Genomic DNA, 26,360 nt, shown 5'->3' with positions numbered 1-26,360 from the left:
TCAGAGACTCTAGTATAATTGATCTGAATGCAGCCTGGGCATTAGCCCCCCAAGGTGACTTTAATATGCTACAAAGGTTGAAAACTATTGCTCTAAAGACAATCTTGGCACTACTGACATTTTGGTTAGATAAATGTGGCTGTGGGGGGCTGTCCTGTGCATTATAGAATGCTTACTTAGCAGCATCCTTGGGTTCTACCCACTAGACACCACCAGCCCTCCCTCCCATTCCCCCTTTTAAGCTGTAACAACTAAAAATGCCTCCCAACATTGCCAAATGTCCCATGGGGGTGGAGGTAGATATTGCCTCTGGTAGAGAACCACTGCTCATAAAGGAAAGAGTTCATAGTAAATCAATTTTATTATTTTTGGTGGTTAGAAAATAATTCCTGTCAAATAAAAGCAGTGCAAAACAGGACCTCATTTGACACTCTAGTAAGTAAGACCTGTTGCGGGAAGTCAGGGATCCCGAACAGAGGGACTGGCTGAAGCCATGGCAGAAGAACATAAATTGTGAAGATTTCATGGACATTTATCAATTCCCCAATCAATACTCTTGTGATTTCCTATGCCTGTCTTTATTTTAATCTCTTAATCCCGTCTTCATAAGCTGAGGAGGAAGTATGTCACCTCAGGACCCTGTGGTGATTGTGTTAACTGCACAAATTGTTTGTAGAGCATGTGTGTTTGAACAATATCAAATCTGGGCACCTTAAGAACAGGATAACAGCGATTTTCAGGGAACAAGGGAGATAACCTTAAAGTCTGGCTGCCTGTGGGCCAGGCAGGACAGAGCCATATTTCTTTTATTACCAAAAACAGGTAAGAGAAGTATCGCTGAATTCTTTCCCCAGTAAGGAATATTAATAATTAACAGCTCTGGAAAAAGAATGCATTCCCAGGGGAGGCCTCTGAAATGGCCGCTCTGGGAGTGTCTGCCTTTATGCAGATGTAGATAGGGATGAAACACACCCTAGTCTCCTGCAGCACCCCCAGGCTTCTAGGATTAGGAAATTCCAGCCTGGCAAATTCTAGTCAGACTGGTTCTCTGCTCTTGAACCCTGGTAAAATGTTTATCAATGACAATGCGTACACAGTAGGACATGGAAGTTCATTAGTGATTCTAGTTTTGCCCTGACCTTGTGATCTCGCCCTGACCTCCTGTCTTGTGATCTTTTGTTGCCCTTAAAGCATGTGATCTCTGTGACCTACACCCTATTCTTACACTCCCTCCCCTTTTGAAAATCACTAATAAAAACTTGCTGGTTTTGTGGCTTGGGGGGCATCGCGGAACCTGCCGACATGTGATGTCTCCCCCGGACACCCAGCTTTAAAATTTCTCTCTTTGTACACTTTCCCTTTATTTCTCAGACCGGCTGACACTTAGGGAAATAGAAAAGAACCCACAAAGAATTATTGGGGGTGGGTTCCCCCGATAAAGAGCCCAGTGGGCACCAGCAATGATGCACTGATCGCCAACCCACAGAATATAACAGAGTAATCCCAAATGCTTGGAGATACAGGAAAAGGCTGAGAATGTCATAAATTCAGTATAACTTCAAAGTATACATTTAAAAATAGCACAATTGTAGCTAGTCAGGGATTTACAGATTAGAAGTACATTTGATCACATCTGTCTTATTTGACCTCATTTCATTTTGTAAAGCTTTCATGTTACCCACCCCCCATCCCACCACCCCCCAAAAAATCTGCTAAAATCTAGTAAACAGGAAACTATTTTTAGACAAGCTCATTTTCTTTAGTGGCTGTGGAATGCTGATTCTCCTGCAGATGAAGGTTTACAAAGAGGTACAGTCAACTGAAGAGGCCTAAAGTTACTGTCATTAGAGCAAAAAGAAAAAATTAATACATTTAATTCTACTCTGAGCCCTAGACCTTCTTGCATTTTATTTGCAAATGCAATTATATCAGGCTTATAACACTTTCAGGTGTGATTTTAAAATGCAAGAACTACAGACAAATTTGGCTTAGTTTATCTCTATTTACAGGGGCCAATACTTCCCACAAGCTGATTCTTGAGTACAAAAATCAAATGCATCTCTAATTCTGTGAAGACATTTTGGTTTTCCCAAGTTCTTTAATGCTTAATCCCAGATTGAATTTACCATAGATCAAAAAAGCACTTTGAGAAGAGAAAAAAGTTAAAAATATGAGTTCTTTAAAAAATAATGCTTTCCTCATAACGTTTAAAAAAAATCTAGCCACAGTGAAGCAGTCCCTAGGAAAGTTACTTGTAGTTCCATCACAGTCTTCTTCCACTAATGGAGATACAATGAGAGGCTTACATGTTTACTGTTGTTTTCTTTAGGAACAGAGAATCAGAGGTGGAGATTTGGTGAAAAAGTAGATGACCACAGTAAGGGAAATTATGGCATAGTAAAAAGTGGAAGAAAAAGACAAGCTCTTCAGTGACTTCCTCGCTTTTGCTGCATTCCTTTTTCTCTACACAATACAAAAGGCAACCAAGAGCAATAAAAAAGGGATAGGAAACTTGTACTGAGGGCAACTGCTGGGTCGAACATTGAAAGTGAAATATAAAAGCAATTTATGTTGTTCTTTACTCATCCATTTAAAAAAATTAACAGAACAAGTGATCAAATTATTTAACAGATATAATTTAAAATGTGATAAATTTTAGAACACAGTTAAGGAAACAAAGAGAAAAATAAAAGGGAGGAGGGAGGGATAAAGGAGAGAGACTTTTTTTTTGTCTTGCTATCCAGTCATGCCTTAATCGTGAAGCATTTAGGATGCCGCTATAAAAAACTGATCTGAAATTTCAAAGCTGTCAAGATGCCCAGGCACAGTGTTAGAAAGCTCTAGCAGGAAATATCTTCATGAATTAGAGGAGTCAGAAGTGATAGTCAAAATAGTTAAAAACTGATACATCAAAGGCATTGAACCTGGCCAGATGAAATGTACACTGTGATTACTGGAAAGGATGCTGAGTCTAAATAATCCTAAAGCCATCCAGGTGCTGGATGCAGGGCTCAACACTCCAGCTTTGGACTTCCAAGAAATGAGATGCAGGTAGTGATTAGAAAATGAGAGGGGGCCAGGCGCAGTGGCTTATGCCGGTAATCCCAGCACTTTGGGAGGCCAAGGCGGGTGGATCACTTCAGGTCAGGAGTTTGAGACCACCCTGGCCAACGTGGTGAAACCCCGACTCTACTAAAAATACAAAAATAATTAGCTGGGTGTGGTGGTGTGTGCCTGTAATCCTAGCTACTCAGGAGGCTGAGGCAGGAGAATCACTTGAACCTGGGAGGCAGAGGCTGCAGTGAGCTGAGATCCTGCCATTGTACTCCAGCCTAAGCAACAGAGAGAGACTCCATCTCAATAAATAAATAAATAAATAAATAAATAAATAAATAAATAAAATGAGAAGGAAAGGCAATAATAATAGAAGGGAGAGTGGAGGAATTGGAAGAGTAAGAGTAGATATTTTTGCAATACACCCTATGGTGGTTAGCCTCCAAGAGGCCGCCAATGATCTCCATCTCCTAGTATTCATACCCTTGCTTAGTATGAATATTCCCACACCAAATTAGGGTTGGTTTGTTTGACCAACCCCAGCTTCTGTCAGAAACTGTGATATGTCACTTTCGACATTCACATTATAAAAGACTGCGGCTTTGGTCTCGGGTGCTCCCTTGCTCTCTCTCTCTTACATCACTCACACTGAGGGAAGCCATGTGGCAAGAGGCCTTACGAAGAAACCCATGTAGACAGGAAATGAAGCTTTCTGCCAAGAGCCACATGAGTATATTCAGAAGCAGAACAGCCCCAGTCAAATCTTCAGAGACTGCTCCCCTGGCTGACAGTTTGACTGCAACTACATGAGAGAACCAACCTAGATTCCTGATCCTCAGAAATTATGTGAGCTAATAAACATTTATTGTCTTAAGCTGCTAAATTTTGGAGTAATTCGTTATGCAGCAATAGGTAACTAATATACCGTATTAGAAAAGATAAAGATATTAAACCCATACAAATACTCTTAACTTGAGGAAATATTTTTCCATACAGGACAGGGCAAGGAAGGAAGAGGAGACTTATGGAGCCAGCATTTTGCTGGTTTCTGTTATGCTCTGGACAGGAAGTTAATTTATGCCAAGTATAATAATAGGTAATCCTCTCTATCATGAAGGGGATTGGGGAAATACCCCTGTACACCACATCAAGTACATGCTACGTTATGTAACAGCAAAAACAACAGAAAGACTATCATTGGTAGAGTGTTTACTGCATGTCCATCATTTTCCACACATTATATCTTTCCTTCCTTCTTCCTTCCTTCCCTCCCTCCCTCCCTCTCCTTTTCTTTCCATCTTTCCTTCTCTTTTTCTTTTTTCTTTTCTTTATTTCTTTCTCTCTTTTTCTTTTTTCTTTTCTTTCTCTCTCTTTCTCTCTTTCTTTCTTTCTCTCTCTCTTCGCTCTTTCTCTCTTTCCTTCTTTCCTTCTTTCTTTCTTTCCAAGGTCTCACTCTGTCACCCAGGCTGGAGTGCTATCACATGATCACAGCTCACTGCAGCCTCAACCTCCAGGGCTCAAGCGATCCTCTCACCTCAGCCTTCTGAGTGGCTGGGACTACAGGTGCATGCCACTGTGTCCAGCTAATTTTTGTCTTTTTTGTAGAGACGGGGTTTTGCCATGTTACCCAGGTTGGTCTTGAACTCCTGAGCTCAAGCAATCCCCTGTCCTATGCCTCCTAAAGTGCTGGGATTACAGGCGTGAGACACTGTACCTGGCCCATTATCTTTAATCTTCATAAAAAGCCCCATTAAGTATAATATCACAAAGAATTATCATGAAGCCAATTGGGCTCTTTTCACTATACTTCACTGCCTTGAAAGAAAAGCAATAGAGGTTTGGCCATAGTTCAGGAGAGAGGAAATCTGACTACAAGGCCAAGTAAAGCATCAAATCTAGTAACTTGTCAGACACAAGAGGATCAAGCTCTGAGGTGAAGCAGAGGCAACCAACAGAAATTGACATCAGAAACTCTGCTGGATCCCCACCAGCATGCTACCCATGAATCCTGTTCTCTTTCAGGTGAAATTTTATTTTTTTTCCAATAAGGCCAGCCCTACCCTGGAATCTGGAAAGAGTTCTGGCCCAGGGTAGATAGGCTACCAAGCACCTGTGGTAGAAGCCCTGGTGTCCAGGCATGCCTTGGACCTTATTATTGACCTTCTCTGACCTTGGCACTGCAGTTCCATGATGTCTGGCCTTGTTGCTGAGTTCCTTTGTTGACTTATTCCAAAGATACATATGACTTAAGGATGAAAAGTTTTATTGAAGACAAGAAGTATGATTTTCTGTGGTATTACATTCCATTTCTAGCACTGAAGATAAGGGAAATGGATTAGGAAGGTTTTGTTTAGTTTTATTGTTGTAAATTTTAAGAAATACAAAAACATGGACAAAGTTAAAAATTCAGACAATATAGTAAGAGTACTCAGTGAAAAAGTAAGTCTCTTTCCTCAGTTTCTCCTTCCCAAAGTAATCACTCTTGTGAGTTTCTTATCTGTGGAAGGTAACTAATTTTTACATATAGCAGGTCATTGAATAATGTCATTTCATTCAACATTATTTTGCTAGAATATTGATGTAAAAAAAATTGTTTCCTGGCTGGGGCCACTGTCCATGAGGAATTTGTATGTTCTCCCATGTCTGTGTGAGTTCTCCCAAGGTACTCTGGTTTCTTCCCATATCCTAGAGTTGTGCCCCTTAGGTGAACTGGCATGTCTACATGGTTCCAGTCTGAGTGGGTGTGTGTGAGTGCACCATGGGGATGAGATGGTGTCCTGTCCAAGGTGGGTTTCCACCTTGTGCCCTGAGCTGTCAGGATAGGGTCCAGACACCTGTAACCCTGAACTGGAATAAGTGGGTTGGAAAATGAATAAATGAATACAAATTACTGTCAAATAAATAAACCCCAATTTGAATGTTATATCTCACTATGCTACTCAGGTTGAAGGGCCCAGGTATTTGAATTCATTAGTGATAAAAGTGAAGATTTATTTAGGTTTGAGTTGGGAACCTGTCCTGTTGAGCCATTACATCAAACAAAACATCTTTTCTTTCATCTTCTGCTATATGCAATATTTTTCTATAAATGCATGTGAATACACTCGATATTGTACATGTTCAATATAGAGAGTATTCCAATATAGAATATGTCCAATGTAGAGAGTATTCAGATGCATTTTCCTGTCCAATACAAGAGCTTTGAAAAGACATATATAATACTTTCTTTCCTTTCTCTCTCTCTCTCTTTCTTTCTTTCATTCTTTCTTGTTGTTTAACTGGGTCTTGCTCTGTCATCCAGGCTGGAGTGCAGTAGCATGAACATAGCTCACTGCGACCTCAACTTCCTGGGCTCAAGCAATCTTCCTGCATCAGCCTCCTGGGTAACTGGAACTATGGGCATGCACCACCATGCCTGGCTAATTTTTCTTATTTTTGTAGAAACGGGTTTTCACCATGTTGCCCAGGCTGATCTTGAATTCCTGGGCTCACGCAATCCTCCCACTTAAGCCTCCCAAAGTGTTGGTAGTACAGGCATGAGCCACTGTGCCTGGCCCTCAGCTTTTATAGATGGTTGTTATGCAAGAAATGACCATAAGATGGGCTCACATGCGTTTGCTATGAAGTTAAGATTTTATTTGTTGTGCTTGCCTAGGCCATCTCCTAGGTACCATTTCATACTCTTTTGCTCCCGTACCTCTTATTCCCACCACCACCGTGGAGACAGTTCTGCCCAGATGCTGCCTCGGACTAAACTATTTATCACTTGCTTCCTCCCCTGGAGCTTCCCTGATGCCAAGGCATGGGATGCCCACAGAACTCACTCAGCCTTCAGGCCTACATAAACCAGAAATTCAGGGAAGTTAATGTCTGTGGAACTACCATTGGCCAAATGTGGGAGTGGTACTGGTAGCTAAATGGTCTGGGACGCTATTCACAAGCTACCTTAGAAGGCACCTGGGCTTAAGCAGCATTTGTCCTCAGATGAGCCCAACTCCGTAAGTGTCCTCATACTAGCTTTCCTTGTTTCCTCTTTCATTCCCAGTGCCCCTCACTCCTGTTCCGTGGGATGATATTCCTAAATAAACCATTTGTAAGCAAGCCTTTGTTTCAGCTCTACATTTGAGGAACCCAGACTAAGACAATGTTGTTCAATGTCCCATATACCGGAAGTCTTGTGATAAAGTCTTTATGATCTTTAGTGCCAAAAGAGAAGTTGTCTCCCCTGAAAAACTTTTATTTTATCTATTAAAACAGTGAGAACTTTATAACTCATTAGGTTTCTCTTTTTGCTCTGGTTATCAGAAAGCTTAGGAGAAACTGGATGCTTAATTAAAGTATATTATTATACTTTAGTATTCTTTATGGATAGTACATTTGCTTTCATCCTTATTTATGGCTTTGATCTATTTTTATTGTAACATTATTATTATAAAAATGGCAAATCAAACTTTTAGGGAAGAAGTGGGATATAAATAATAAAAATATAATTTGTGTTACTTCCTTCCTTGAATGAGGCAGACTAAGATAGGAGAATGGAAATCAGAGTGACTCAGATAAGGAATAAGTCAGTGAAGTACAGGTGTCATTTTAAAACAAATTCTAGAAAATAGATTCATAGAGACACGAGTCAAAGATTAGCAATAAATTCAAAGGAAGCAGACTTCTAACTCATCTGTCTTACCCATTTCTAAGACTCTCAGCACCTAGCCAGAACTTGGCACATAGTAAATGTTTGTGTTGAATGAACAGTGTATGTCCTAGCAATTTCTCCACAGTCAATTTACAGTTCCCTAGGATTGCTTAAAGAACTACAAGAGCACATCCAGGAGCTCCTCCAGTGCATATACTAAAGAAACTCCTTATCAAACCAGCTTCATCAGAAAAGGCCTAAGCCACCCTGCCTTGAGACAAACTTATCAACTAAGGCAACACAAAGATAATTCCTCTGGGCACTAGAAGGTGACTTAAAAAAACAGTGCCTTTCAGAAGGCAATTTACCAGATGAAATTTTAAAGTGTCTAGTAGATCCCAAAGACTGAACATAACATTTGCAAAATGACATTAAACAGCAGCCCAGCTGTCTATGATTACATATCTTCAGAGTCTGAGAGTCAACCAAGGATGCATTTTACCTACCTCTCACTACTACAAATGGACCATCACAATACATTAGAAATCCTGGCACTTTAAACACTATTTTATTTTTCTCTATAAACTGAAGGTCTTAACATTAATGTGTAGGTCATTAAAATTTATTACAAACATTCCAACAAGGTCTATAAAATCTTGTTTACAAAATCCCGACAGTAGAGAAAGGAAGAGATACCGATGGCATTGGCATCCTGTCTCTGGATAGCTAATGTACTCTAAAGTATGACCACCTGGTCCAATTATTTTCTTTGAAGTGTACACATTTCCTTTAGTCTTTGTAATCAAATACTACTTCAGAGACAGGAAGTAATGCTACTTCCCTTGTGGCAAACAAGGACAACTTGATTAGAAAGATAAATACAGCTCCAGTCCAAATGTTTTAATCACTAGAGGTGGCACTTCCTGATTCTGAATATCAGTGTTCCTTTGTGGCTTCTGGTTTTCTCAGCAAAGTTCTTTAAAATTTTGCCCACCATAAAATTTAGATCAATGTATTTTCAGAGTGGATATGAGGTGTTCTATTAGAAAGGTAAGATGAAGTTGGGGAATGTGATTTTTTTAAATACCTTCCTATCGTACCACTTTTACAAGATTAAGTCTGAATTATCATTTTTTCTACATTGGAGGAATCATAAGCAAACAAGCAATGCTGATAACATATTAATATAAACTAAAGTAAACTAATTAATATCAGCTGGAGAGCAGCAGTTAGAATGTGGTGGTGAGTCTGGGAGTGGCGGCTCATTCCTGTAATTCCAGTACTTTAATGGGCCAAGGTGGGAGGATCGCTTGAGGCCAGGAGTTTGAGACCAGCCTGGACAACACAGCAAGAACCCGTCTCTGCAGAAAAATTTTACAAATAATAATTAGTCAGCCATGGTGGTGTAAACCTGTAGTCCCAGCTACACTGGAGGCTGAGGCTGGAGAGTCCCTTGAGCCCAGGAGTTCAAGGTTGCAGAGAGCTAAGATCATGCCATGGCACTCCAGCCTGGGCAACAGGGTGAGACCCTGTCTCAATAAAAAAAAAAAGAATGTGGTAGGTGTTGCTATGGCAGAAGGCAAGAATTGGTCTGTATAAGGCACTAACATATAACCACAGTTACAGAAGCAAAGAAGAAAACAAGGCATTATTCAAAGCCTGTCTTTAAAAACCCAACTGGCAGTAAAGTTCAAGATGAACAGTTCACAAGATTTATGGGTTCTCTCATGATTTTCTGATTTAAGAACTCTTTACCAATTCCAAACCTAATTTCTTCCTCCTCTGCATATCTACCGTCACCTATAACACCAATTCCACTATACTCTAGTTATCTGTTTTTACTGGCTATCTCTTTGCCCTCCCACATGAGCACACACACACAAATGCATACACTGTGCACCTGGAGTAAAGGACTACGTGGTCATCTGAGCATTTCTAGTGGTGGGCACTGTGTCTGGCTCATAGATGTTCATTCAGTCAGTGTTTACAGAGTGAATAAATGAATGAACCAATAACTGTTAAATAAACTGAGACAAAAATCACACATTGTTACGACTGGGAGAGATTTAAGAAAATATCTAATCCAATACCTTTATTTTACAGTTGAAGAAACCATGCAGAGAGATGCAATGTCCCACCATAGACAAAAACCTAGCCTGGGGCTTGTAAATTACATGTTTGGGTACTTTCAAACAACTATGGCCAACAGTTTTCTATTTTGCACATGTCAAAGTCACTTTGTTTAGTTACTGCTCCCCATCACCAAAAGATAATTTGGCTTTTAAAATCCACAGTCTAAATGGAAAATGTAAGAATTATAACTGAAATTAAAATCAGCTTGGTTAGGCCAGGTGCAATGGCACATACCTGTAATCCCAGCACTTTGGGAGGCTAAGGTGGGTGAATCACTTGAGGTCAGGGGTTCGAGACCAACCTGGCAAACATGGTGAAACCCCATCTCTATCTAAAAAATAAAAAATAAAAAAATTAGCTGGGCGTGGTTGCACATGCCTGTAGTCCCAGCTACTTGGGAGGCTGAGGCACAAGAATCACTTGAACCCAGGAGGTGGAGGTTGCAGTGAGCCGAGATTGCGCCACTGCACTCCAGCCTGGGCAACAAAGTGAGACTCCATCTCAAAAAAAAAAAAAAAAATCAGCTTGGTTAAAAAGATTGGTAAATTAGTCACCTAAGTAGCCTCAAAAAAAAAAAAAAAAATTAATATTATCAGCCAGAAACAAGTTCTCAGTTTATAAGTGGATTTTGAGTACCTATTTTACTCCCCTCTTCCCACTATTATTATACATGGCTAGTAATCGTCTGCATTACAAAAGGCTTATGTTTTTGTTATTCATACTACCATTCTCATTTTTTCCACAGATAAGAAACAGACCACCAAATTCTGGGATTCTATGTGGTAAAGAGAACTGAAACATGGACACAAGAGAGGAACCATATTAAAAATATTAAAAGGTTATGAGAATAACTGTGGTATATCCACTCAAGAGAATACTGCAGTTATTACAAGTGACCTTTACGGGTAGTTTATAACAGCATAAAATATGATTAAAAATGTTAAATAAAAAAGGTATAAAATTTGGCATAAATAATTAAAACTCAGTAGAGAAAAATGGCAAGAAATAAATACACCAAAGATGTTGGTTACATTTGGTGGTAGAATTAAAGATTATCTTTTTCTCTTCCTTTTTCCATGTTTAAAAAATGTTCTAAAGTATATTTATTTACTTTTATAATGGAAAAATAAAATAGATTAAATCTTTTTACAGAAACTAAGAAGTTGGTGTCAGAGGTTGCACAGTCAATATTGAACTTCCCTTTATAAGTTTCTTTTGGGTCTCTGTTTTTGTCTTCCTTCCAAATTCTCCAATTGTTGTCAACAAGTCCCTGGAGAGGATATCTTTTCAGCTAAGAAATAGGGTCCTGATTGAAGACATAAAGTAAGGAAACCTTAGTGTCACCTCTTCCCTTAGGAGCTGTTTGAGAAATATACTGAGAAATTCACTCTATTTGTTGTAGTGAAGAACTTCCTGCCAATGCCTTTTACTAGATTTTTTATGTTCTTAGAAAACCTGGAAAGTCCCTAAATAATTCACACACTCTTTCCTGGGTTTGGTTGCTGGATGTATGTTCAATTTTTTTCCCCATGACAGTAAATGTCCTTTCTTTTGAGATTACTGATTACTATGACACTAATGGCCCAATTAAAATGTAGATGTAACTTTCAGGTACCATCTATTTTAAGAAGAATAAAATCAGCTCAATAGGAGGTAACCCTCCAGCTACTTCCTAAGTTGCTTAGAGCACATTCCCCCATGCTTTTAAAAAGCTATTTTTCCAAAAATTATAGTGCTTGGTGTGTCTTCACCTCAGGTAGCTTTCACCCGCAGGTAGAGTTACATCAGGGAATCACAAAGCAAAAGCTGAGAAATTAATGCTGCTCCTCCTTTCTCACCTTCTCTGGGAAAGCTGTATGTGACTGCCTGACACTTATAAATGAATATGCAGGCTTCCAACTCTGATACCCAAAGGAACACAAGGAACAGCCAGCTGAGCTCTCTTCTTCCCTCATGCGCACCATCTGGTTCACTTTCTACATGTAAGTGCGTTTTCCACATTGCAGAAGCATGTGCTCATTGGAAGGCTGTATAGGTTTCTAGCTAAACTGTAAGAACAGAAAGCCCCTGCTGGTCTGAGAACTCTGAGAAGGAGATCTAAGCAGCAGCTTAGGCAACTATCTTGAGGCCTGCAACAAGATGCTACCATTGAGCATTCTACCCATTGCAGGTGTACTCAGCTTTTCCCAAAGGGAAAAATATGCAGCTCTTCACTCCTGTTTCCAGACTTCCGCTCCCATGGCTTAGGGTTCTTGAGCCTGTGACAGAAAATATCACTCTCAAATAAATGGGCCTACTCTCCTCATAATTCCTTCAAACACAGGGCATTACAAACCATATCCTTAACAAAGGAATATGTAGGAAATATTTATTCATGCCCAAACTCAAAAATAATTAAAAACATAATTTGAGATTAGCTACAGAAACATAAATAATACTCCAGCATAAAAATAAACAATATGAGGAAAGATTCCCTCTCTTGGTATTTTAACCCTTCAACTTTTGCCCACTATGACACATAATAAATATTTAGGTTGATGATGCTTTCTGAGACAGTGTAAAATGCTATTTTGATCTCTTCATCTCAAATTATGCCACTGCTTTCCTTGAAAACTTCTCTGGGTTAAACCTAATCTATTGAAGTGTGCAAAAACTTGTACTTCAATTAAATAAAAACATTAATAGATCAAATATAAACCACACCTTACTTGTTACTCTGGATTTTGCTTAGTATTAATACATGCTAATACAATAAAAGGTCTAAACTATCTTAATGAGGATCCATGCATGATAGCTTAGAACCTCTTCTTCCAAAATCTACTTTTGCTTGACTCATAGTCTCACTCCCCATCCCACCAATAAAAGTATGCCTGGGAATATTCATGAGCAGATGCTATGAAAGCTGAGTGATGGTCTTCTTTTGGTCAGAAATTAGGTACAAATTATGTGGCTATGTAAGGAGAAAGAAGAAAACCAATAGAAAAAGCAGAAAAGCCATAGCTACAGGAAGCCTTGCAGAAATTATAGCTATTTGAGTGTTCCATTGTCATAAGACCTGAAGCATAGTTTTAGAACTAGAAGACATCTATGAGGTCCTGTTCATGCCATCAGTTTATAGGAAAATGGGCTTCAGGAAGGTTTGTGACTTGCTCAAGGTCACATATATGGTTGGCAGTAGAGCTAGACTAGAAATAGGATCTGGATCTTTTGGTTCCAAGTTTTCCTTCAACTATACCACAAAACATATCAGTTCTTGAAATTATCAAAATATAAACCATTTGAATGAAAAACTTTCTAAACTAATGTTAGAAAGGGGGTCTAAATGTTTGTGTCCTCACAAAATTCATATGTTGAAAACTAATCCTCAAGGTGATGGTATTATGAGGTGGGGGCTTTGGATGGTGATTAGATCAAAGGGGTGCACCCCTCATGAATGGAATTAGTGCCCTTATAAAAGAGGCCCCAGATAAATCTCTCAGCCCTCCTGTCACGTAAGGTTACAGTGAAAAGGCAACCATCTATGAGGAACCAGGACCTTATAGACACCATATCTGCTAGTGCCTTGACCTTGGACCTCACAGCCTACAGAACTGTGAGAAATAAAGTTCTGTAGTTTATCAGCCACCCAGTCTATGGTATTTTGTTAGAGCAGGCTGTATTAGTCCATTTTCATAGCTATGAAGAAATACCCAAGACTAGATAATTATAAAGAAAGAGAGGTTTAATACATTCACAGTTCCACATGGCTGAGGAGGCCTCACAATCATAGCAGAAGGTGAAAGAGGAGCAAAGGCATGTCTTACATGGTGGCATACAGGAAGAGCATGTGCAGGGGAACTTCCCTTTATAAAACCATCAGATCTTGTGAGATTTATTCACTACCACAAAAACAGCACAGGAAAAACCCACCCCTGTGATTCAATTACCTCCCACCTGGTCCCTCCTATGACACATGGGGATTATGGGAGCTACAATTCAAGATGAGATTTGGGTGGGGACAGAGCCAAACCATATCACAGGCTGACTGGATTAATACACTGGTTAACGTAATTCCTGCTTTTATATACAGAATATAAAAAACATTATTGAACCTTTTCTCTGTGAATCAAGGTCACCATTGTGAAGATCAACAATGTGAACGCTATAATACAGTCTGTGAATGCTAATATGACTTTGAGTGTAGTGCAATGTCAGGAATCTGCTAAGTGCTTTTTATGGATTTACTCTTTGCTCTCATTACTTACTGTTTTCAATGATGCTGCTCCAAGTATCATCCCCTTCCCCACCTTCTCGTTTCAATTCTAAACTCTTATGTTTTCTGAAGTCTATCCTCTAGAGTAATATAAAATGTAGACAGATGAACCCCATATTTCTTGCAGCATTATTCATAAGAGCAAAACAAAAATGAAAATGTCCAACATGAGAGAATATTTAGTGAGTTGTACTTTCAAATAGAATATGATGTAGCCATTAAAATTATCTTCACATGAAGAAGCTTTAATGAAATGAGGAAGTGCTTATATAATAATGTTAAATGCAAAAAGCAGGATATAAAATCACAATAAAACTACCAGATACCAACTACATTTTTAAAATGCTTAGAGTGAGGAAAATATACCAAAGTGTTTACAAGAATAAGATTACTGACAATTATTATTCTCATATTATACTGTTCTACATATTTCTGTTCATTTCTGCAATTAAAGTATAACACTTTAAGTCAGAAAGATAATTTTATAAAAGGAAATATCACATTGGAAAATACAACCTAATGAGTCAGAACTATATAAAATAAAAATATATAGATTCTAGGTGAGAATTGAAAGCCTCTGTTGTATGGACTTGTCCACAGTTCTGTGACATGGTAGGGTTGCACACACATGGTGTTTGCTCACTTCCCACTTCTTTGCTGAGTTCCAGGTTGCTAGATAGCTGAATTTCATTGATGGGCAAAGCCTTAAGGTATATATGTATTAAAGGGGAAGAGAGAAGGAAAGAAAAAAAAGGAGAGGGTGAAAAAATTCTGAGCCAATGATTTTAGAAAAATGTCTAAGTGTTTTTTCATTAATTGGTTTTTTATTAATAGAAGTTTAGATGCTACAAATAGCAGTAATTATCATCAAGTTACTCAAGCTGATTTACCAGTGAAGGAGCATTAAAGACAAATTAACCTCTCTAGAGACCAAGATATCTCCTAACTAATAATTAACTACCTCCTAAAAGTGGGAGAGCTGAATCAAGAATGTGAGAAAGTCAAAACTAAGATAGCATAGAAAGAATCTAAACAGTTGAAGCAAATGAGTGTCTTAGTGCAGATGCTCCTTGACTTAGAATGAGATTACGTGCTGATAAACCCATTGTAAATTGAAAATATCCTAGGTGAAAATTCATTTAATACACCTAACCTACTGAACATCATAGCTTAGTTTAGCCTAACTTATATATGCTCAGAACACCTACATTAGCCTGTAGTTGGACGAAGTCATCTAACACAAAGTCTATTTTATAATAAAGGGAATAAAGTGTTGAGTCTCATGTGATTTAGTGAATACTTTACTGAAAATGAAAAACAGAATCGGTGTACGTGAGGTACAGATTTTACTGAATGTGTATCACTTTTGCACCATCATAAAGTCAAAAAGGACTAAATTAAACCATCCTAAGTCAGGAAGCTTCTGCGTAGGATGGTTATATCTCCACATATTGGGTACTACTAGCAATTTTCTTTCTTTCTTTTTTTTTTTTTTTGAGATGGAGTCTCACTCTGTCGCCCAGGCTTGAGTGCAGTGGTGCGATCTTGGCTCACTGCAAGCTCTGCCTCCCGGGTTCACGCTATTCTCCTGCCTCAGCCTCCCGAGCAGCTGGGACTACAGGCACCCACCACTATGCCCGGCTAATTTTTTGTATTTTTAGTAGAGACGGGGTTTCACCGTGTTAGCCAGGATGGTCTCGATCTCCTGACCTCATGATCTGCCCTCGGCCTCCCAAAGTGCTGGGATTACAGGTGTGAGCTACCACACCCAGCCTACTACTACCAATTTTCTATCCTAATTCTTTTCTATTATGATGATGTATTTTTCTGCTATAATAGTAATATTTTTTCTTTTCTTTGATTGAAATAATTAACATATGGGTTATGGAGGAGGAGGTAGTGACTTTTGGTTTTGCAACACACAGCAAAACACAGTAAAACACAGTATTCACTCATGCATGCACAGTAAAACACAGTATTCACACAGCAAAACACAGTATTCACTCATGCATACACATAACCTACCCTCCCACATCCACTGCCCTGCATCACCTCATGCAGAGATGACCAAAGACAAACTGAGCTCAGAGCGAGTGTTTTATCAAATAGATGTTGCTAGACTTTTCAAAGCTTCTGAAGATCACTTTAAAAACTTCCCCTCTGCCTTCCCAAACACTACATGCCAAGAAAAGACTAAGTTAGAATACAGCTGACCCTTGAACAACATAGGTTTAACTGCACGGGTCCATTTATATGTGCATTTTCTTCTGTCTCTGACACCCCTGAGACAGCAAGACCAGCTCCTCCTCTCCTCTTCAACAGTCTGTTCAGCCTACTCAAAGTAAAGACAATGAGGATGAAGACCTTTATGATGGTCCACTTCCATTTAATAAATAGTAAATATATTTTCTTTTTTATGATTTTCATAAATTTTTTTCTCTAGCTTTATTAGTCATAAGAATACAATATAAATACATATAACGTACAACATATGTGTTGATTGACTGTTTATGTAATCAGTAAGACTTCTGGTCAACAATAGGCTATTAGTATTTAAGATTTTTGGGGAATCAAAAGTTTTATGCTAATTTTTGACTGCATGGAGAGTTGGCATCCCTAACTCCCATGTTGTGCAAGGGTCAGCTGTACTTTACACTGGTTTAAGGGATAGACAAGGTCCAAATCTGTTCTCATTCATCACTAGTGGCATTAATTAGCATTTGCAATATGATCTCTAAGGACTTCCCCAAACATAATATTTTATTATAATAGCCCTGTGAGATTATATTAGCCAAATTTTACAGATGAAGAAACATAGGTTCTAAGAGGTTAATTTGCTGAAGATCACACCAGTATTAACCCGGCGGAAGGCCTAGACCTTAGATCCTCTAACTCTCAATCTTGTGTTTATTTCCACTGTTTCATGCTACAGGGCTTATTGACAGATTAATTCTATGCCAAACTATTTGCCCCTAAAAGCCATGTGTAAGCATACCTCTGAGGATCAGTTGCTGCTCAACAACAGTGCAGGAGAGTGGAAAATTATTCCTGAAGCAGGAAAAAATTGAGTGGCGGGTGATTGCAGCTAATGTTCATGCTCACCTTGATGTCTACTTGTGCCCCTTCAACCACTAGAATGCATCCCCCTTCTCTTCACAAATACATGCCCACCATTTGTCCTTCAAGGTTTAAAATAATGCCCCCTCTACAGAATTTCATGGAAAATTTCAGCCATTTCCACTATTTCTTTACTCCACATTTCATCTTAACTTTAATAACTTTGAAGATATTACAGAGTTAGTCCCAAATTCCTCAGAAATTTTTCTCTAGAGCTCATACATGTATGTTTTAGCCCCCCAGCAAGACTTTAAGCAAGATCTATTTTCTACATCTCAGATTCCTTTGCATGTTTTCACTGCTTTTCTCTTTCCTTCAACAGCCTAGTATATTGCCATGCATTCAACAATTGCTTACCGAGCAAATGAGAACCTGCATTAGTGTAGTAAAAGCATAGCTTGATTAGTAATTAGGAAGTTGGCATCCCAGTTTTTCAACTAAGTAACTGCATTATTTCAGGCAAGTCTATGGGTTTGTTTTCTCACCATAAAATTGTCATGGGGCAAGAAGTGGGTGGACTATATGAGTTTTATGATCTATAAGATGCTATGAATATTTAAATATTATTTTGGTTGGGACTGATCAAAACCTAACTTTATTCCATTAAGGATGAGAGAAGAGATGAATAAGAATTCCAATGAGAAGAATATTGAAACTAACAAAAATGCTAAGCAGAAGAAAGCCAACGTGTCTGGAAAACAAAAAAAAGCAAAGAAGAATAAGAGAAAGCAGAGATGTCCTGGGCAAAACTGGAAATACAGATCCTGCTTGAGAGGGAGGTGAAGGGGTTAAAGGGTGGAATATACATGGGGGCAGCTTAGCAACTAGAAATATTGTTTAAGGGGTTAGGAAAATGTAGTATAATGTTTTGTTTTGTTTAATTTGCTCTTCTGTTTGCTATTTGAACTTGAAATCAAATGGTAAGAAAGTATTGAGCATGCATAGATTCTGATGAAGAAAATAAGATGCACGCTAAAAAATACTTGTAAAAATAGAGACAGAAGTTCTTGGCATTAATGTAAGAATTAATACCATTAACATTTGACCATTAGAAACCTTTTTTCCTATACTTTTTCCTCCAATTTTTTTGAGAGAGGGAGGTGGAAAGGTATAGCAATTTTAATCAGGGTATTTCTGCTGCTTACGTTTAATTTTATTAAAGATTTTCATAATTCCAAGTAATACTATACTAATTTCATTAAAATTGGGTCTTAGCTGACAGACCATATAATAGATTAAAATAATGTTATAAGGAGATCTGTCCATGACTTCATTAATAAGCTCCCTTGGATGGGAAGAACCTATGGCAGGCAGTGAGATGATGTCTCTGATGTGGTAGTGTCTCAGTCGCTAAGGAAAAGAAAGCAATGATCAGCTTAACAGTTTGAGAAAAAAAAATTACCTCTTTAGAAAAGAAAATATCTAATATTAACACAAATATTTGAATCGAATAACATTTCTTGGATTCTTGGATGTAAAAGTTTTCAGTTGCTATCCAAAGTTGAAATAACACTTTAGGAGTACCCGGTTAATAAAAGGCCAAAAAAATCCCAATAAAAAACAGCAAAAGTTTAAAGGTATTTGATATTTAAGATCCATTTTTCAGAATCTTCTGACCATCTTGAGATTAAAACTACAGAGAAGAAACTTACTATTAGTCCATGTTACATAACTTTGAATCTAGTTTGCCCTTAACCTTTTACCAAGTTTAACCAAGGTTTATAATGAAATTTTTTTGCAAGGAGAAAAAAAAATGTGTGTTTTAAAAACAAACATACCTGCTTCATCATAGGATACAGTCAATTTTTCTAGCATTTCTCGGTCAATTGACAAAATCTGCTGTTCAAGGATGGTCTGGTAAGACAATACACTATTTTCTTTGTCTTTCTCGTAGTCCTGAAGATGCTGTTTAAGGGCCTCTGGGAGTCGAGATTTTACATATTCAGCTGCAGTCTGCAGACAAAACAGTCAGAGAACTCCATTAGAAATTCTTCTCTTAGACTTTTTACTTACCCTCAGGTGCTATAGAGAAAGCTCAAAGCACTGTGAAACCAACCCTCCAGACAAGCATGTCCTTGTCATTGTCATTTTTAGTATCCACTGGACCCAGTAAGGTGATCTTCAAATAGACAGAATCACAGACCTCTAAGAGTTTTCTACTAGGTTTAAAGGTATAAAAGATGATAGATTTGGTTAGATATTCACAGATTTAGTGCTCAGAGTTTCAACTATTATAGTGAACTGAAGGCCCCTGACAGTGATTTTGCTGGATACAAATTTGACTTGCCCTTGTCTACTATGCAGAAGACAGTCACTCATCTCAGCAATGACCCCATCCATGCTATGGTATCCACATCCCTACTTTGTTTTATTAGTCTCTACTCATTAATGTTTACATAAGAACTCTTGTAAAGTGAATTTTATAAAGGAGAGTCCTCTGCTAGGGCTGAAAATGAAATAATGGGATAAACAGAAAATGAGATTTAAAACAATGCCCCTTAACCTGGGGCAAAAAAAAAAAAAAAAAAAAAAACTTCACCACTTAAATGCCTTAAGCTTACATATACATAATTCTTACTTTGACAAGTTTGTTGTTGTTGTTGCTGTTTGTTTTTTGCTTTTACACTATCTGTACAACACACTCCCAAATAATTACATTCCAATTAGTAACAACTAATTACATGCAGTGATTTTCAATCAGGTAAGCATGTTCCACTTGGGGGTAGGAAGGAAGATATGCATATTTTGAAAAGATTTTCCCAAAGATTCTGACATGTTCTTCTGGTAGGCTGCAGTGGTAGCATACTCTTTTCTCTCCAAGTTGAGAATCCCAGTGCTAGTTAAGCAGAATTTTATGAGCATAATTAAGTGACAGGAGGCATGCATAAATCAGGAGAATTCTGAAATTTATAAAACTTCTCTCTTGGGAATGTCAAAAGTTTAGCATCTCCTTGCAGTGCAGTCCTGCTTTACTCACATAGTGTCTAAGGTTAATAAATCAATCAATGAAGTCCACCATATATTGTTCAAAATTATATTCATAACCAGTATAAAACTTCACAAACACACACCAAAAAAACTGCTAAAAAAAAACCTAAAAGATGGTCTCTGGGATAATCTTTGCTTAGAATAAGGCAAAGACTCATCTACACAGAAAAAAGAACCCGTAGTGTTATGTTGCACAGTAGGGTGACTATGGTTATCAGTAAGGTGTCATATATTACAAAAAAGCTAGAATAAAGGTTTTTGAATGTTCCCAACACAACTAAATTATAAATGAATGAGGTAAGGGATATGCTAACTACCTTGATTTGAACACTATACAAGATATACATGTATTGAAATATCAAACTGTACCTCATAAATATGTAAAGTTACAATGTATCAATTTTTAAAATTCTGTACAGCTATTAATTGTACAACTTAAAATAAGTATGCATTAAACATACATACTGATATATATATATATACACATATGATACATGCTAATCAACAGAGGTTCAGTTTTTTTCATTTATAGAGTAGTATCCTCTATAGCCTTTGGAAAAAATGAGATAGGACTATATGTACTGACCAGGAAGAATACCATGATATATTGTTGAGGTTAAAAATCAAAGTCACAGAATATCAGGTATACTATATCCTACAAGATATATATACATATATATGAGCATAATTAAGTGACACATATATATATAATGTATTTAGTATTATCATATAGGCATAGGAGAAGATATGGAAGAATATACTCCAACTGTGGAAGACACTTTATTTTTTTATTTTTATTTTTTTGAGACAGAGTTTCACTCTTGTTGCCCAGGCTGGAGTGCAATGGCATGATCTCGGCTCACTGCAACCTCCACCTCCTGGGTTCAAGAGATTCTCCTGCCTCAGCCTCCTGAGTAGCTAGGACTACAAGCGCCTGCCACCATGCCCGGCTAATTTTTTTTGTATTATTAGTAGAGACGGGGTTTTACCGTGTAGGCCAGGCTGGTCTTGAACTCCTGACCTCAGGTGATCCACCAACCTCAGCCTCCCAAAGTGCTGGGATTACAGGCATGAGCAACCACGCACAGACAATACTTTCTACGTTCCACATTTTTGTATTGTTTCCATGTTCTTACTATTGTAATTTTTAAAAATTGTCTTTAAAATGTATTTGGTTTTTAAAAATTTTATTTCAGTAGTTTTTTGGGAACAGGTGGTTTTTGGTTACATGAATAAGTTCTTTAGTGGTGATTTCTGAGATTTTGGTGCACCCATCACTGGAGCAGTGGACACTGTACCCAATATTTAGTCTTTTATCCTTCTTCCCCTTCCCACCCTCCCCCTGATGTCCCCAAAGTCCGTTATATCATTCTTATGCCTTTGCATCCTCATAGCTTAGCTCCCGCTTATAAGTGAGACTTTATGATATTTGGTTTTCCATTTCTGAGTTACTTTACATATAACAACGGTCTCCAACTCCATCTAAATTGCTGCAAATGCCATTATTTCATTCCGTTTTATGGCTGAGTAGCATACCATGGTGTAAATACAACACATTTTCTTTATCCACTTGTTGGTTGGTGGGCATTTAGGTTGGTTCCACATTTTTGCAATTGTGAATTGTGCTGCTATACACATGCACATGCACATGTCTTTTTCATAAAATAACTTCTTTTCCTTTGGGTACATACCCTAAAATATATTTCTTTATAACCTTCATGATTTTCTCTTTAAATGTTAACACAATTTAGGATGAAAAGAAACTTGCCAGAAGAATGACAACTGACTTCCCAGGAAAAGTCCACTGGGAAGTGGTGGTGAAAACTTATATTTTAGCCCCTAGAGTAGCCAAAGGTAACACAACACATTTTAGTTTCAGATTTATATTTCCTAATTCTGTTGCTGACAAAATTACAACTTTAACATCACCAAACATTGTTCAATTTCTCTGCCAGCCAGCTAGTGCAGAACAAATGAAATTATTCCATAAAATGTAAATGGACACAGCACATTTGTGCAACATATTTAATTGTAGAATTTAATAACATTTTTTCCCTGACACTGGAAAATGAAGAGACACACTGCACAATAACTATTTTTGAACTCACACTACCTTGTTACTCAGTGTAATATCTGTCATTAATATTTTTCCTTGAAATGCCTATGAGGTACAGGAAATAGTTCCATAATTCACATTTTACAAATATTGATGTACTCTACATTATTGAAAGCACACCATGGGATTCCTAGCTAGCCATAAGCAGAAGATTGAAACTGGACCCCTTCCTTACACAATATACAAAAATTAACTCAAGATGGATTAAAGACTTTAATGTAAAACTCAAAACTATAAAAATCCTGGAAGACAACCTAGGCAACACCATTCAGGACATAGGCATGGGCAAAGATTTCATGCTGAAGACACCAAAAGCAATCGCAAAAAAAGCAAAAATTGACAAATAGTATCTAATTAATCTAAAGAGATTATGCACAGCAAAAGAAACTATCATCAGAGTAAACAGACAACCTACAGAATGGGAGAACATTTTTGAAAATTCTGCACCTAACAAAGGTCTAATATTCAACATCTATGAGGAATTTTAACAAATTTACAAGAAAAAGACAACCCCATAAAAAAGTGGGCAAAGGACATGAACAGATACTTTTCAAAAGAACACATACATGCGGCCAACAATCATGAAAAGAAGTTCAACATCACTGATTGTTAGAGAAATGCAAATTAAAACACAATGAGAGGCCGGGTGCGGTGGCTCACGCCTGTAATCCCAGCACTTTAGGAGGCTGAGGCGGGCGGATCACAAGGTCAGGAGATCAAGACCAGCCTGGCTAACATGGTGAAACCCCGTCTCTACTAAAAATACAAAAAATTAGCCGGGCGTGGTGGCAGACACCTGTAGTCCCAGCTACTCAGGAGGCTGAGGCAGGAGAATGGGTGAACCTGGGAGGCGGAGCTTGCAGTGAGCCGCAATTGCGCCACTGCACTCCAGCCTGGGCGACAGAGTGACACTCTGTCTCAAAAAAAAAAAAAAAAAAAAAAATTCAAATAATAACAGATGCTAGCAAGGTTGTGGAGGAAAAGGAACACTTTTACACTGCTGGTGGGAGTGTAAATTAGTTCAGCCATTGTGGAAGACAGTGTGGTGATTCCTCAAAGACCTAAAGACAGAAATACCATTTGACTCAGCAATCCCATTACTGGGTATATACCCAAAGGAACAGAAATCATACTATTATAAAGACACATGCTCGCATATGCTCATTGCAGCACTACTCACAATAGCAAAGACATGGAATCAACCTAAATGCCCATCAATGATAAACTAGATTAAGAAAATGTAGTACATATACACCATGGAATACTATGCACCTATAAAAAAAATGAGATCATGTCCTTTGCAGGCTTATGAATGCAGCTGGAGGCCATTATCCTTAGCAAAGTAACACAGGAACAGAAAACCAAATACTCATGGTCTCTTATTGGTTTTAGTCAATCCTTCATATCTTTCAAAGTTTGGCTCATATGCCATGTATATACTGTTAGTATTGCCTAACCTAACTTGAACATCTAAGAGCATCCAACAGCTTTCCAATTATTTCGTGTTTGTACAGGTATAGGTACTTTAGCTCCTCCATCTGGTGGAAATAAGGACTGTATCTTACACATTACTGTGTTCCCCCACATCTGCTTCGATGCTTGGTACCACAGAAGCTCAATACTTAGACACTATGCAAAAATCAAGTACTTTCAGATAGCTTGGGAGAAAATGTTATGACAGTTCCTAATTCTTTCCTGCATACAGATCTTCCTTTCACAATTTCAGATAGAGAATAAAAGTCTGGTTTTCTACTGGCAAATGGAACTATTCTTGGTCTTTAATTTTCTTTCATGCCATTGTTTTAGAAAAGTAAACAGCTCAAACCCAATCATAATTCACACTCCAAAACGGCAAATTATGTGTTTCACACTTAAAGCTGCATGAGGCTTTATTTAATGCTTTCCTCTCCTTAATCATTTGATCTTCTCCATTCTTGCCTTTATTTCTGCATTTGGCAATGGGGTTGACTGATTCTTCTAGGGACTCTTTGAGGAATCATGTGTAATGTACATCAGAGCTGTACACCTGAGTTAAAGGTTGCCTTGCAGGATGTTAATTACACCTAGACTTTCAGCTTTATGTTTAGCCAGACATATCCTAAATGGCTGAAGAGAAATCTTAGGGAAGATAAGTGCAAAAAAGTTCACAGGTTCCCTTCAGTTAGACCTGAAAAGATGGTGGCTTCGGCAACAGCTAGAGTAAAAAGATGAGCTAAAAACTTACAAGGCAGGGTATAAAAGGTGCTGAATGTGCCTTTTTACAGAATTTACATATATTTATATTACCCATTCTAGCGTTAGTCTGGAAGACATTAAAGGGTTACAGTAAACTCCATAAAAAGAACTCAGTGGGTAAGAAGGATAAATGAAAAGAAGCAGAATGATTAAGAACCTAAATTCTGGAAATGTAGGTAGAATGCTGATGCTGGTCATTAGGCTAAAATCTATTTACTATTATATGGTCTATTGTTTAAGAACTAATACATATTAAAGAATTCAGGTGGGGTGGTGCAAAAGTATATTTCAAGATCTGCTAAATGTTTCACAATTCATCTTAAAAAGAAAACTTGGCCGGGCGTGGTGGCTCATGCCTGTAATTCCAGCACTTTGGGAGGCTGAGGCGGGCAGATCACGAGGTCAGGAGATGGAGACCATCCTGGCTAACATGGTGAAACCCCGTCTCTACTAAAAATACAAAAAAAATTAGCCGGACATGGTGGCAGGTGCCTGTAGTCCCAGCTACATGGGAGGCTGAGGCAGGAGAATGGCGTGAACCCGGGAGGCGGAGCTTGCAGCGAGCCGAAATCATGCAACTGCACTCCAGCCTGGGCGACAGAGTGAGACTCTGTCTCAAAAAAAAAAAAAAAAAGAAAACTTGTTAGCCAGCCAATTCTAATTTATTGACTGTCTGCTGAGTAATACATATTAGGCTTGAACTGTTGGGAAAACAAGCCTTTACCATAAAGGAAACTGCAATTTTAATATGCAGACGAAACACGCATGAAATACTAGAAAAACACATTTTACAAAGTAATGCAAAAATACGCATGAATCCTGAGATAAATTAATATATTTATTTAATGCATGAGTTATGTTAAGTGCTAAACAGCCTTTAGGGAGAGAAATTAAGATAGGAGGGGAACACAGAAAAATAATCAGGAAATAATTCTGGTAGAATTTAAAGACCAATTTTAAAAAATAATTTTAAAAAGAAGGCCAGGCGCGGTGGCTCACACCTGTAATCACAGCACTTTGGGAGGCTGAGGCAGGCAGATCACGAGGTCAAGAGATTGAGACTATCCTGGCCAACATGGTGAAACCCTGTCTCTACTAAAAATACAAAAATTAGCTGGGCATGGTGGTGCGTGCCTGTAGTCACAGCTACTCGGGAGGCTAAAGCAGGAGAATCGCTTGAACCCGGAAGGCAGAGGTTGCAGTGAGCAGAGATCGCACCATTGCACTCCAGCCTGATGACAGAGTGATACTCCATCAAAAAAAGAAGAAAGAGAGAGAGAGAGAGAGAGAGAAAGAAAGAAAGAAAGAAAGAGAAAGAAAGAAAGGAAAGAAAGAAAGGAAAAGGAAGAAAGGAGGGAGGGAGAGGAAAGGAAAGGAAAGAGAGGGGAGGGGAGGGGAGGGGAGGAAGGAAGGAAGAGAAAGAAAGAAAGAAAGAAAGAAAGAAAGAAAGAAAGAAAGAAAGAAAGAAAGAAAGAAAGGAAGAAAGAGAGAGAAAACAAAAACCTAGGAAATATTCTTCAGACATTGGCCTAGACAAAGAATTGATTATGAAGACCCTAAGGGCAAAAGCAACAATATAGACAAACGGGACTTAATTAAACTACGGAGTTTCCACACAGCAAAAGAAACTATCAACAGAATAAGCAATTAAAAATTGTGTTATAAAAGAGTACTAAATTATGTAGGAAAATATTCATAATAAAAAGCAGATTAAGTCCGGACACAGTGGCTCACCCCTGTAATCCTAGCATTTTGGGAGGCTGAGGTGGGCGGATCATTTGAGCTCAGGAGATCAAGACCAGCCTGGCTAACATGGCAAGACCCTGTCTCTA

General features: G+C 38.2%; 1 protein-coding gene across 8 annotated transcripts in view; it reads right to left on the bottom strand.

The window, feature by feature from the left end:
- The window catches only part of PPM1L (protein phosphatase, Mg2+/Mn2+ dependent 1L), a 316,391-nt gene that overhangs the window by 81,295 nt on the left and 208,736 nt on the right, over positions 1-26,360 (bottom strand). For all 8 annotated transcript variants that reach the window (XM_063620390.1, XM_063620389.1, XM_063620394.1 and 5 more), the window contains one exon: positions 18,968-19,142. In XM_063620390.1, the coding sequence (XP_063476460.1) occupies positions 18,968-19,142 (175 nt within the window). The remainder of the gene's footprint in view (positions 1-18,967; positions 19,143-26,360) is intronic.

The sequence above is a fragment of the Symphalangus syndactylus genome, chromosome 17 (assembly GCF_028878055.3).
Source record: "Symphalangus syndactylus isolate Jambi chromosome 17, NHGRI_mSymSyn1-v2.1_pri, whole genome shotgun sequence".
Lineage (NCBI taxonomy): Eukaryota > Metazoa > Chordata > Mammalia > Primates > Hylobatidae > Symphalangus > Symphalangus syndactylus.
This window is presented reverse-complemented; position numbering and strand designations above follow the sequence as displayed.